This window comes from Heptranchias perlo, chromosome 17 (assembly GCF_035084215.1).
Source record: "Heptranchias perlo isolate sHepPer1 chromosome 17, sHepPer1.hap1, whole genome shotgun sequence".
In the NCBI taxonomy this organism is placed as follows: domain Eukaryota; kingdom Metazoa; phylum Chordata; class Chondrichthyes; order Hexanchiformes; family Hexanchidae; genus Heptranchias; species Heptranchias perlo.
In genome coordinates, this window is record NC_090341.1 from 58,845,021 (window position 1) to 58,858,120 (window position 13,100).

At 48.8% G+C, this 13,100-nt stretch overlaps 1 protein-coding gene across 1 annotated transcript in view; it reads left to right on the top strand.

The window, feature by feature from the left end:
* Positions 1-13,100, top strand: part of tmcc1b (transmembrane and coiled-coil domain family 1b) — a 91,583-nt gene that overhangs the window by 847 nt on the left and 77,636 nt on the right. Inside the window, exon 2 of the mRNA XM_067999030.1 lies at positions 1,685-2,431. Coding sequence (XP_067855131.1) covers positions 1,865-2,431 — 567 coding nt within the window. The 5' untranslated portion in view covers positions 1,685-1,864. The remainder of the gene's footprint in view (positions 1-1,684; positions 2,432-13,100) is intronic.

The following is a 13,100-nucleotide window of genomic DNA, read 5'->3' on the forward strand; positions in this document are numbered from 1 at the left end:
GGGGCTTGATGGAGGCCTTGGAAGCCGGGGACAGATGTAACATGGTGGATGGGTTTGAGGAGAGTATTTGAGGGGAGTTTGGGGGCCAGTTGGCTGAAAGCCCTGTCACCAGTATAGTTTAGGAGTGGGCGGGGAACACAATGTAGACTGGAGTAGGAAAAAAGGAGGCTGTGAGCTGGAGGGCAGGGTCGGAGGCTGTTGCAGGAATAGGGTGGAAGAATTGGTACATGAGGATGTTGAGGAACTTGAAGTCAGTGTATTGACAGAGCGATGGGAGACTGGTGCAGACAGGAGTTCTGTAGAGTCGGAGTTGTAGGGTGGAGCTTGGAGATGATGAGTTAGGTATGAGGCTTTCAGTGGTGATGGGGTGAGGTCTGAGTGTAGACAATGCCTTGGAGGTGGAAGTAAGAGGTCTTGGTGATGTACTGGGTGTGGGAATTGAAACTCAGCTCAGGAGTAAGCACAACGCTGAGGATGCATGTGTCAGGTTGAGCAGCAAGGAAGGCAGATGAGATTGGGCCTAAGGTGCAAAGTTTCCAAGAGGAGCTTTGGTCTTGCCAGTGTTTAAGCTGCAGAAGCCTCTGGCTTGGTGTTGTGATTGGTTTTGGAATGAAGGATGGTGATGAGGAGGGATAGCTAGATGTCAGTGCCATACTTATTGAAGCTGACACTGTAATGAGAGGCAGCGTGTCATGATGACGTCATGTTGCTCCCACCACTTCCTATACCCAGCAATACTTCACCCTAGTGTTTGACAGCTCAAAACGCGCTCTCCTCGCAGGGTCCCGAATTGTAACACAGTTTCAATGGACACAGTATGATAAGGTCACAAGCCAGCTGTTGTACTTAACTGAAATCCGAGTGACAGCACTGATCATCTTTGATGTTCTTACTGTTGTATTAAGGAAACTGCTGCTTTTGCTGTTTTTTTACTATTCTCTTTTGCTTTTAGAAATATTGCTGGTTTTAGACCAGCTTTATTAGTTAGAATCACTGCTAGTTTTAGTACTAGTACATTTCAGCTAGTTTTGCTGCTGCCAGTGTTGTTGCTGCTGCCGGTGTCACTGTTGCCAGTGCTGTTGCTATCTTTAATTATCGCTTCTAATCTAATTTTGAGTGCTAAATGTGCAAGTAAAGGATTTCTGATCTTTCAGTGTTCACTCTTGTGTGTATGATCTGTTAATGTGACTCCTATTTGACTCTGGGTGCAGATTGCCGCAAACTGAGCACACCTGCTTTCTGTCTGTTCCGTGATCTGTGTGGTAGATAAAATGGGCAAATAATTATTTTCCAGAGATTTAAAGGCCTTAATTGTCTTTGTGGTCCGAAGCTGATAACTTGACCCTGTTGATACTTGGGATGGTTTTCCTGTGGACCATGCAGCAGTGTGTAAATATTGAATATCATGAGGCTGTACAGCCTTATTTGAGAAGTGGCACTTTTGGAAAGATCAAACCGATGAGTAAATCAACTCTTAGCTTTAAATGAAATTTTAACTGCAGTTACACAGGCCATTGACCTGCATAGAGCAGGTGAGCCTCGTCTTTGTAATGTATTGTGGGCTCCTAGATTTTAACCGGCAGGTGTGCACAGAGATCAGAAATGTTTAAGCTAGTAAAGCTCTTTACTTTCTCATTGAAATATGCATGAAATGTAATGTTTGCTTTTTTTCTTTTTACGTCAGACGAGCATGAAGTGACATTGACAGTTGCGTGCATGCTGAGACCTAACGTGACTGCACGGCTATGCAGAAGCTAGACCGCCAGGCGAAACGATTATTTAAAGAGACCTGTGCTATATATATATATCCGTAAATATATATATATATTATATATGAATTTAAAAATCAAAGAAAAAGCTTCAAATGGAGCAGACTAATAATGACCCTTCACTTAATGACCTAGACAGCAGCAGCAGACCCACAGATACTGAGTGCAGGAAGCAGACCGAATCCGAACACTCCTTCTCCAAGATAACACACAATGCTTTGGAGAACTTCGGCTCCCTAGGCCAGGGTTTAAAGCAGCTCTTCCATCACCAGCGACGCCGATCGTCCGTGTCTCCCCAAGATGGTGTCCAGGCTCAGGCCGACCAGGAGCCCCTCAGTCCGGACAACTCCACCCCAGCCACTGAGCTGGACTGGACCCCCCCAGCCCATCACACCCCTGCCCAGCCCACCACTCTCAACAGGGTCCTTCAGCAGATCCGAGTGGCTCCCATGATGAAACGGGGCACGAGCCTACAGAACCGGAGAAAGTCGGATTTTCCCAGGGGAAGCCCACAGATATCTCGCAAGTCAGCTCCGGATGGTATAAGTGGTCTCCTGCTACACTCTGGCAGACCCCGGTCCTCCTCGACCACCGACGCCCCGACCTCATCGTTTGTCGAGCCGCTGAACTTCAGTCCTCATTCAGGGGATGAGCTGGATCGGGTAATTGCTTGCATTTCTTTTTAAATGTATAAATGCCTGACCTGTCAGAGACTCTGGGTTTGTTGCTGAATACTATAGACCTTCCTATGGCACACTTTGAAAACGCGTTGTGTTTGGAGTAGCTGAATGTGTTGGGTGATTGGGAGTGGGCCACCAGTCTCTGCACAGACCATGTGCTGGAGCTGGTCCTCCAGTGGGTCCGTTGGTTTTGTTGATTATGTCCAGGACTCATTGTTCACAGTGGATGATTTTCTACTCAATACAATTTCCTGAAGGTTTTCTCTTAAAGGGGAGTCTTGTTGTTGGGAAACAGTGCATGCTGGTGATTTCATTGGGGTGCTAGCTTGGAGGAGTTACTAAGCCTGATGTGAAGGAGCCGAATTGGTCATAACAAAAGCTAACGGAATACTGGGTTTTATGGTAAGAGGTATAGAATATGAAAGTTGAGATGTAATGGTGAATCTATATAAAAGCACAGTGCAACCATAGTGAAGTACTGAGTGCAGATTTGGGAGGGTATGGAGGCAATAGAGAGGGTACAGTGCAGATTCACAAGGATGCTGCCTGGTACGAGGAAATACTAATACAAAGAAAGACATGGAAAATTGGGGCTGTTTTTGTTGGAGGAGATTATGAGGCGATTTGATGGAGGTGTTTAATATTGTGAAGGGATGGGACAGAGTAAATAGAAACTGGTTGTTTCCAGTGATTGAGGGCTGTAAAATGAGGGGACATAGAAACAAGATTAAATGTGAGAGCGCATGAGAAACTTTTTTCCACAGAGGGCTGTGAGGCTGTGGAACACACTACCAGAGTTAGTGATTGAAGCAGAGACCACGTCAACATTTAAGAATAGGTTAGATAGATGGTTGAAGGAAAGGAGGATAAAGGGATATAGGTACACAGGATTAGGATACTGCTCATGTGGAGGGTAAATGTCAGCACAGACTGGTTTGTTGAGCCCCTTTTATCCAGATTGTAATTGAATTTCTATGTGATTTGATGCTGGATGATTTCTGGATTTCTGGTGGCTCTCTCCCAGCCTCACTACTGTGCCAGTACTATTCCTCTGATCTCATCACATTTCTTTCAATGTTCCTGCTCCTACTTTGTAATTATGAAGTGGTTTGGACGATGTGATCCTGTGAAGATTGTGGTTTTTCTTTGATTATTGGTTTGCTATATTTCAGAGGGCTACATCATGTGGCAGAGAATAAGTCTATCTGAGCTTTGGATTGTGAGTTTGGTATAAAGGACACTTTAATAGAATGATACTGCAGCCCTCCCTCATATTGTACAGTGTGACTGTGCATTCGAGAGAGCTCCAGAGTAGCGGCGGGAGGAGAAAGAGGGGTATGTGCTCGATCGAGATTTCTTGGTACATTTCTAGGGTGCTTTATTGAGGGGCTGTCTTTGAATTCTTTCAGGGAGCTGTGATTGGTAGTCTCAGGCCTGCCTCTCCTTGTCCGGTTCCTGAATGCTCGAGTGCAAGTCTGGCCACGAGTAATCAGAAGAACACTCTTCCCCCTGATATTCGAATGTTAGACTGAAGGAAAATCTCTAATGTACCTACTTCCAGTGAGTCCGCTGTTTCAGGAGTGCAATAAGATTCTTGAAATGCAATCTTTGAGGTGGAAAAGAAACATTAAAACTCTTTCAGGTGTCCCGGTGGCTTTCTGACTGAAGGGCAGTTACATTTCCCCTGATCCTCCTTTTCCCCATACTTTCCCGAGCAATTTATCCCCCCCACCCTGTGAGCTGATTGATTTCTTGCTGGGTTCAGTTCTATGGCAGCCGGTTGCCCTCAAGTCCTTCATGCCCAACCCATGAGTTTCTGCAGAGGAAGGCATCACAGCCAAGTCACACTGTCCTCACCTGAGATCCACGTGTGCATGTCCACCAGGGAGCTATGTCCATCAGCTGCTGTAATTTCAACAGGTGATAGGCGGAAACTCCACTTACATTGTATAAACAGGGTCTATGTGACATCTCCGGCTAGTGGCCCACGGCGGGACCGCTCCGGCTAGTGGCCCACGGCGGGACCGCGCCGGCTAGTGGCCCACGGCGGGACCGCGCCTGCTAGTGGCCCACGGCGGGACCGCGCCTGCTAGTGGCCCACGGCGGGACCGCTCCGGCTAGTGGCCCACGGCGGGACCGCTCCTGCTAGTGGCCCACGGCGGGACCGCTCCGGCTAGTGGCCCACGGCGGGACCGCGCCGGCTAGTGGCCCACGGCGGGACCGCGCCTGCTAGTGGCCCACGGCGGGACCGCTCCTGCTAGTGGCCCACGGCGGGACCGCTCCGGCTAGTGGCCCACGGCGGGACCGCGCCGGCTAGTGGCCCACGGCGGGACCGCTCCGGCTAGTGGCCCACGGCGGGACCGCGCCTGCTAGTGGCCCACGGCGGGACCGCTCCGGCTAGTGGCCCACGGCGGGACCGCGCCTGCTAGTGGCCCACGGCGGGACCGCTCCGGCTAGTGGCCCACGGCGGGACCGCGCCTGCTAGTGGCCCACGGCGGGACCGCTCCGGCTAGTGGCCCACGGCGGGACCGCTCCTGCTAGTGGCCCACGGCGGGACCGCTCCGGCTAGTGGCCCACGGCGGGACCGCTCCGGCTAGTGGCCCACGGCGGGACCGCTCCTGCTAGTGGCCCACGGCGGGACCGCTCCTGCTAGTGGCCCACGGCGGGACCGCTCCTGCTAGTGGCCCACGGCGGGACCGCTCCTGCTAGTGGCCCACGGCGGGACCGCTCCTGCTAGTGGCCCACGGCGGGACCGCTCCTGCTAGTGGCCCACGGCGGGACCGCTCCGGCTAGTGGCCCACGGCGGGACCGCGCCGGCTAGTGGCCCACGGCGGGACCGCTCCTGCTAGTGGCCCACGGCGGGACCGCTCCTGCTAGTGGCCCACGGCGGGACCGCGCCGGCTAGTGGCCCACGGCGGGACCGCGCCGGCTAGAGACGCATACAGGAACTGCGCCGGTTAGAGAGGGAGGAACTTAAAACATTTACAATCACGAGGGAAAGAGTTCCGAAAAAAATTTTAGAACGAAAAGCTGACAAGTCCCCAGGTCCTGATGGACTTCATCCTAGGGTCTTAAAAGAAGTGACTGCAGAGATAGTAGATGCATTGGTATTAATTTTCCAAAACTCCCTAGATTCTGGAAGGGTCCCATCAGATTGGAAAATAGCGAATGTAACTCCTCTATTCAAGAAAGGAGGGAGGCAGAAAGCAGGAAACTACAGGCCAGTTAGCTTAACATCTGTCATAGGGAAAATGCTAGAATCTATTATTAAGGAGGTTATAGCAGGGCACTTAGAAAATCTCAATGCAATCAGGCAGCGTCAACACGGCTTTGTGAAAGGGAAATCGTGTTTGACTAATTTATTCAAGTTCTTTGAGGAAGTAACAAGCAACGTGGATAAAGGGGATCCTGTGGATGTGGTGTACTTGGATTTCCAGAAGGCTTTTGACAAGGTGCCACATCAAAGGCTACTACACAAAATAAGAGGTCATGGTGTAGGGGGTGACATATTAGCATGGATAAAGGATTGGTTAGCTAACAGGAAACAGAGAGTAGGCATAAATGGGTCATTTTCAGGTTGGCAAGATGTAACGAGTGGAGTGCCACAGGGATCAGTGCTTGGGCCTGAACTATTTACAATCTATATCAATGACTTGGATGAAGGGACTGAATGTATGGTTGCTAAATTTGCTGATGACACAAAGGTAGGTTGGAAAGTAAGTTGTGAAGAGAACATAAGGAGTCTGCAAAGGGATATAGATAGGTTAAGTGAGTGAGCAAAAATTTGGCAGATGGAGTATAATGTGGGAAAATGTGAACTTGTCCACTTTGGCAGGAGGAATAGAAAAGCAGTATATTGTTTAAATGGAGAGAGATTGCAGAACTCTGAGGTACAGAGGGATCTGGGTGTCCGAGTACATGAATCACAAAAAGTTAGTATGCAGGTACAGGAAGTGATTAGGAAGGCAAATGGAATGTTGTCATTTACTGCAAGGAGAATGGAATATAAAAGTAGAGATGTTTTGCTACAGTTGGACAGGGCATTGGTGAGACCACATCTAGAACACTGTGCAGTTTTGGTCTCCTTATTTAAGAAAGGACATAATTGCTTTGGAGGTGGTTCAGAGAAGGTTCACTCGACTGATTCCTGGGATGAGGGGGTTATCTTATGAGGAAAGGTTGGACAAGTTGGGCCTGTATACACTGGAGTTTAGAAGAATGAGAGGTGATCTTATTGAAATATATAAGATCCTGAGGGGACTAGAAGGGGTAGATGCTGAGAGGATGTTTCCCCTTGTGGGAGAGACTAGAACTAGGGGCCACAGTTTAAAAATAAGGGGTCTCCCATTTAAGACGGAGATGAGGAGAAATATTTTCTCTGAGGGTCGTGAGTCTGTGGAACTCCCTTCCCTGGAGAGCGGTGGAGGCAGGGTCACTGAATATTTTTAAGGCTGAGTTAGACAGATTCCTGATTAACAAGGGAGTCAAAGGTTATAGTAGGTAGACGGGAAAGTAGGGTTGAGGTCACAATCAGATCAGCCATGACCTTATCAAATGGGAGAGCAGGCTCGAGGGGCCGAATGGCCTACTCCTGCTCTTAGTTCGTATGTAGTATCTATGTTTGTACTTAGCGGAACCGCGCCTGTTAGGGACACATAGTGATATTTTGCTCTCTGTTCTATTGGAACCTTCAGTGTTCATTTAATCACTCAAAGACCTTCTGTGCTTCACAGATCTTGCCTTTCTAAATACCCTGTGTGTAGTTAATCTATCCTGGAGGATCTGTTGGTTTTCAGCCCCTCCAGTCTGCCTGGAACCTCTGCTTCACATCAAAGTTCTGGGGTGCACACAGCATGTATGTGATGTTGGATACAACGCTGTTACTGTAGTCCCTGATCGAAACCTTAAAGAATGATTAATTTACCACATCATCCGTCTCCTGCTCATCCCCATATTCGATTCCATTTGGATCCCCAGGGGTTTGACCTCCTCCCTGAATACCCTCTTGTTCTAGCAGTGGATGCGGATTTTGCCATTATGTTTTCTCTCCGCTGTTACATCACTGTCTTACTCCCTCTTGGCCTCCAATCTTTTTTGACCAATTTCTGTATAATCCAGTGCTCGCCCTCTCCCCTCAAGCTTTGTAAACATTCTTATTTTTCTAACCTTTTTTGATTTCTCCATTGATCCATTTTGGTGTGTTTTTTCCCTTTGTCCTGCATATCCCACTTGTGTTTGAAGGAGATATATTGATCCTCGACAGATTGCCTGGCAGTCTGCAGTAAGTCCAGCCCTCTGAAGTTTGCCTGTCTATAGTTGTAAGTGAGTGTTTGCCATTCAGCACCAGAGAACGTAGCCACTTCTGGCTGAGTAAACTGCCTTTTATTTTAATTGACTTGATATTTTTTTTTTATTCGTTCATGGGATGTGGGCGTCGCTGGTGAGGCCAGCATTTATTGCTCATCCCTAATTGCCCTTGAGAAGGTGGTGGTGAGCCGCCTTCTTGAACCGCTGCAGTCCGTGTGGTGACGGTTCTCCCACAGTGCTGTTAGGAAGGGAGTTCCAGGATTTTGACCCAGCGACAATGAAGGAACGGCGATATATTTCCAAGTCGGGATGCTGTGTAACTTGGAGGGGAACATGCAGGTGGTGATGTTCCCATGTGCCTGCTGCTCTTGTCCTTCTAGGTGGTAGAGGTCGCGGGTTTTGGAGGTGCTGTCGAAGAAGCCTTGGCGAGTTGCTGCAGTGCATCCTGTGGATGGTACACACTGCAGCCACAGTGCGCCGGTGGTGAAGGGAGTGAATGTTTCGGGTGGTGGATGGGGTGCCAATCAAGCGGGCTGCTTTATCTTGGATGGTGTCGAACTTCTTGAGTGTTGTTGGAGCTGCACTCATCCAAGCAAGTGGAGAATATTCCATCACACTCCTGACTTGTGCCTTGTAGGTGGTGGAAAGGCTTTGTGGAGTCAGGAGGTGAGTCACTCGCCGCAGAATACCCAGCCTCTGACCTGCTCTCGTAGCCACAGTATTTATATGGCTGGTCCAGTTAAGTTTCTGGTCAATGGTGGCTCCCAGGATGTTGATGGTGGGGGATTCGGCGATGGTAATGCCGTTGAATGTCAAGGGGATGTGGTTAGACTCTCTCTTGTTGGAGATGGTCATTGCCTGGCACTTATGAGCCCAAGCCTGGATGTTGTCCAGGTCTTGCTGCATGCGGGCTCGGACTGCTTCATTATTTGAGGGGTTGCGAATGGAACTGAACACTGTGCAATCATCAGCGAACATCCCCATTTCTGACCTTATGATGGAGGGAAGGTCATTGATGAAGCAGCTGAAGATGGTTGGGCCGAGGACACTGCCTTGAGGAACTCCTGCAGTAATGTCCTGGGGCTGAGATGATTGGCCTCCAACAACCACTACCATCTTCCTTTGTGCTAGGTATGACTCCAGACACTGGAGAGTTTTCCCCCTGATTCCCATTGACTTCAATTTTACTAGGGCTCCTTGGTGCCACACTCGGTCAAATGCTGCCTTGATGTCAAGGGCAGTCACTCTCACCTCACCTCTGGAATTCAGCTCTTTTGTCCATGTTTGGACCAAGGCCGTTATGAGGTCTGGAGCCGAGTGGTCCTGGCGGAACCCAAACTGAGCATCGGTGAGCAGGTTATTGGTGAGTAAGTGCTGCTTGATAGCACTGTCGACGACACCTTCCATCACTTTGCTGATGATTGAGAGTAGACTGATGGGGCGGTAATTGGCCGGATTGGATTTGTCCTGCTTTTTGTGGACAGAACATACCTGGGCAATTTTCCACATTGTTGGGTAGATGCCAGTGTTGTAGCTGTACTGGAACAGCTTGGCTGGAGGCGCAGCTAGTTCTGGAGCACAAGTCTTCAGCACCACAGCTGGGATGTTGCCGGGGCCCATAGCCTTTGCTGTATCCAGTGCACTCAGCCGTTTCTTGATATCACGTGGAGTGAATCGAATTGGCCGAAGACTGGCTTCCGTGATGGTGGGGATATCGGGAGGCGGCCGAGATGGATCGTCCACTCGGCACTTCTGGCTGAAGATGGTTGCAAACGCTTCAGCCTTGTCTTTTGCACTCACGTGCTGGACTCCGCCATCATTGAGGATGGGGATGTTTGCAGAGCCTCCTCCTCCCATTAGTTGTTTAATTGTCCACCACCATTCACGACTGGATGTGGCAGGACTGCAGAGCTTTGATCTGATCCGTTGGTTGTGGAATCGCTTAGCTCTGTCTCTAGCATGTTGCTTCCGCTGTTTTGCATGCATGTAGTCCTGAATTGTAGCTTCACCAGGTTGGCACCTAATTTTTAGGTACACCTGGTGCTGCTCCTGGCATGCTATTCTACACTCCTCATTGAACCAGGGTTGATCCCCTGGCTTGTTGGTAATGGTAGAGTGAGGAATATGCCGGGCCATGAGGTTACAGATTGTGGTGGAATACAATTCTGCTGCTGCTGATGGCCCACAGCGCCTCATGGATGCCCAGTTTTGAGCTGCGAGATCTGTTCTGAATCTATCCCATTGAGCACGGTGGTAGTGCCACACAACACGTTGGATGGTGTCCTCAGTGCGAAGACGGGACTTCATCTCCACGAGGACTGGGCGGTGGTCACTCCTACCAATACTGTCAGGGACAGATGCATTTGCGACAGGTAGATTGGTGAGGACGAGGTCAAGTAAGTTTTTCCCTCGTGATGGTTCGCTCACCACCTGCTGCAGGCCCAGTCCAGCAGCTATGTCCTTCAGGATTCGGCCAGCTCGGTCAGTGGTGGTGCTACCGAGCCACTCTTGGTGATGGACATTGAAGTCCCCCACCCAGAGTACATTCTGTGCCCTTGCTACCCTCAGTGCTTCCTCCAAGTGGTGCTCAACATGGAGGAGGACTGATTCATCAGCTGAGGGAGGATGGTAGGTGGTAATCAGCAGGAGGTTTCCTTGCCCATGTTTGACCTGATGCCATGAGATTTCATGGGGTCCAGAGTCAATGTTGAGGACTCCCAGGGCCACTCCCTCCTGACTGTATATCACTGTACCGCCACCTCTGGTGGGTCTGTCCTGCCGGTGGGACAGGACATACCCAGGGATTGTGATGGAAGAGTCTGGGACATTGGCTGAAAGGTATGATTCTGTGAGTATGGCTATGTCAGGCTGTTGCTTTGACGATCCGGATTCTTTCCCCTCAGTCTGGTTCAGTAAAAACTGAAGTCGAATACATTTTAAAGTTCAGCACAACTTTAATAGCAGGGTTCTTAGTCTGCAGCATTGATTTGGACTCCTGATAGAGTCCCTCTATGCTGGCAGAGCAAGAACAAAAACATACAGAAATCCACACGTTTTTATACAGATGAATAGGGTTGGAACATACTTAACGAGGGTCAACACCAATCATAAGCCGGGCATCGGTTGCCATGCGAGGTTACATTATTTCCGGCCAATCATGAATAATCATGTGCTGACCATGTTGCTGTTGGACATCAAAGGGAATACTTCCTCACCTTCCAACTTGGAATGTTCTTCCCTGTCCCTTTTGTTCCTTATCTTCCAACCTGGAATGTCTTTCAACTTTGGCTAAGCTCGTTACCTATATTGATCTGCCATAAACATGGAGACATTCAGACCAGTCCTTGAATCACATCAAAGACTCTACATTGCTAAGACCATGCAAACCTGCTGACTACGCAAACATATGGCCCAGCAGGAGGGCCAGGCCACCTGTACCAATCTCAGTTACTAACTAATTAACCCTTTCTAACCATTTTGCATTCTGCTTCTTTACCACGTAGGCATCTTAATATTTTACCGAAAACTGACCACATAGGGATTCTCAGCTTGACTAGTCTGTGGGACAACTCTCCCAATTTTGGCACAAGTCCCCAGATGTTAGTAAGGAGGACCTTGCAGGGTCGACTGGGCTTGGTGTTTTGCCGTTGTCGTGTCCGGTACCGAGTGGTCTGATGCCGGGTGGTCCGTCCGGTTTTATTCTTATTATGACTTTTCGTAGCGAGATTTTACAACTGAGTATCTTGCTAGGCCATTTCAGAGGGCAATTAAGAATCAACCACATTGCTGTGGGTCTGGAGTCACATATAGGCCAGACCGGGTAAGGACGGCAGGTTTCCTTCCCTAAAGGACATTAGTGAACCAGATGGGTTTTTACGACAATCTGGTTGTTTCATGGCCATCATTACTGATACTAGTATTTTAATTCTAGATTTTTATTTAATTAATTGAATTTAAATTCGCCAGCTGCCATGGCGGGATTTGAACTCATGACTCTGGATTTTAGTCCAGGCCTCTGGATTACTAGTCCAGTAACATAACCACTATGCTACCGTACCCATGAACGGAGGAGAGCAAAATACAAAATCAGCAACCCCTCCCCAACAAAAAACCTTAGTCCAGGAACAGAGAGAACAGCAGGAGCCATTCAACTTGATGTATAGAGCACCCCATCAGTTTGTTAATCAGACACTGGGTTCTGAGCACAGTGACAGAAACAGGTGGTTTGCCCTCAGCACTGATTGGGGATTTAAAGTGCTCTTCCTGCCTTCTCTTTACAGCGCACATTATCGAACGTGACAGTCTTTTGCACTATTTGAATTATCCAGTAATTTGAATTCAGCAATGTGAATAAAGTAGGAATTTTCTGCTGATAGATTATTGAATAATTTGAATTGAGTGTAGCCTGTGACTGCAGTTGTTCAGTCACTCAAGTCTGAACAGTGTCTTATTTGAGGCATCGTAGCACTGTGGCAACTGTAGCACGGGTACTGAGAGCACAGAAAGACTCAGCAAAGTTGGACTCGGATACCAGCGGTCAAATCAGGCTCCTCATATTGTGACACACTCAGCAACTGACAGCAGGCTCTTGTGTTGAAGAGACAAGGGTGGCATGAAGCAAAGGGAGTCAAGTGATTCAGTGATGCTGAACACCAACTGCTAAAACTATTGCTGTAAACTGCTCAGTCCCTCAGCTGTGGTTATGCCAGCTCAGTGTATCTGATTGTTCTGCATTGTTTCGAGCACTGATTGAGGTTGCTCCTGCCAGTTGAGGTGCCATTCCTGGGAAGGCCCATGGGTATCACTGCCTGCTTTCTGAGGCCGGGCATGATGCGAGCAGAGGTTTAATTTCCTTTGTGCCCAGGAATACATTTCCTTAGCTGCTGGTATAAGAATGACTAGCAGGGCTTGACTGCAGCATTCTAATCTAATCTCAAAGTTCAAATGTGAAAGTGCCAATCCAGCTCTATTAATGGTTGTGCAGCCTTCAAATCTCTTTGGTATCAGCTTATTTTTATGGACTCAAGTTTCGATCGGTTTGTGATTCTGGGTAGTTAGTTGCTGGTCTGAGATTGGTGCATCATGGCCAGTACTGCACTTGGTTTTATCCAGGAGCAGGATGGATATGGATCCCGGCCCCAATTGTCAGCAGCTGGCCAGAGACTGACCCATCACTGGATCTTAGATGGGAGACTTGAGGTGTGTTCCAGAGGCTGCTAACTCTGCTCAGCACATTTTGTGAAGACCTGTAAAAGAAAGTTTCTGATGTAAACAAAATGGCAGCTTAGCCTGATCCAAGATAAGGGGCCGAGATGCCGCTATAGGTTACGTGGCCAATTCTCTC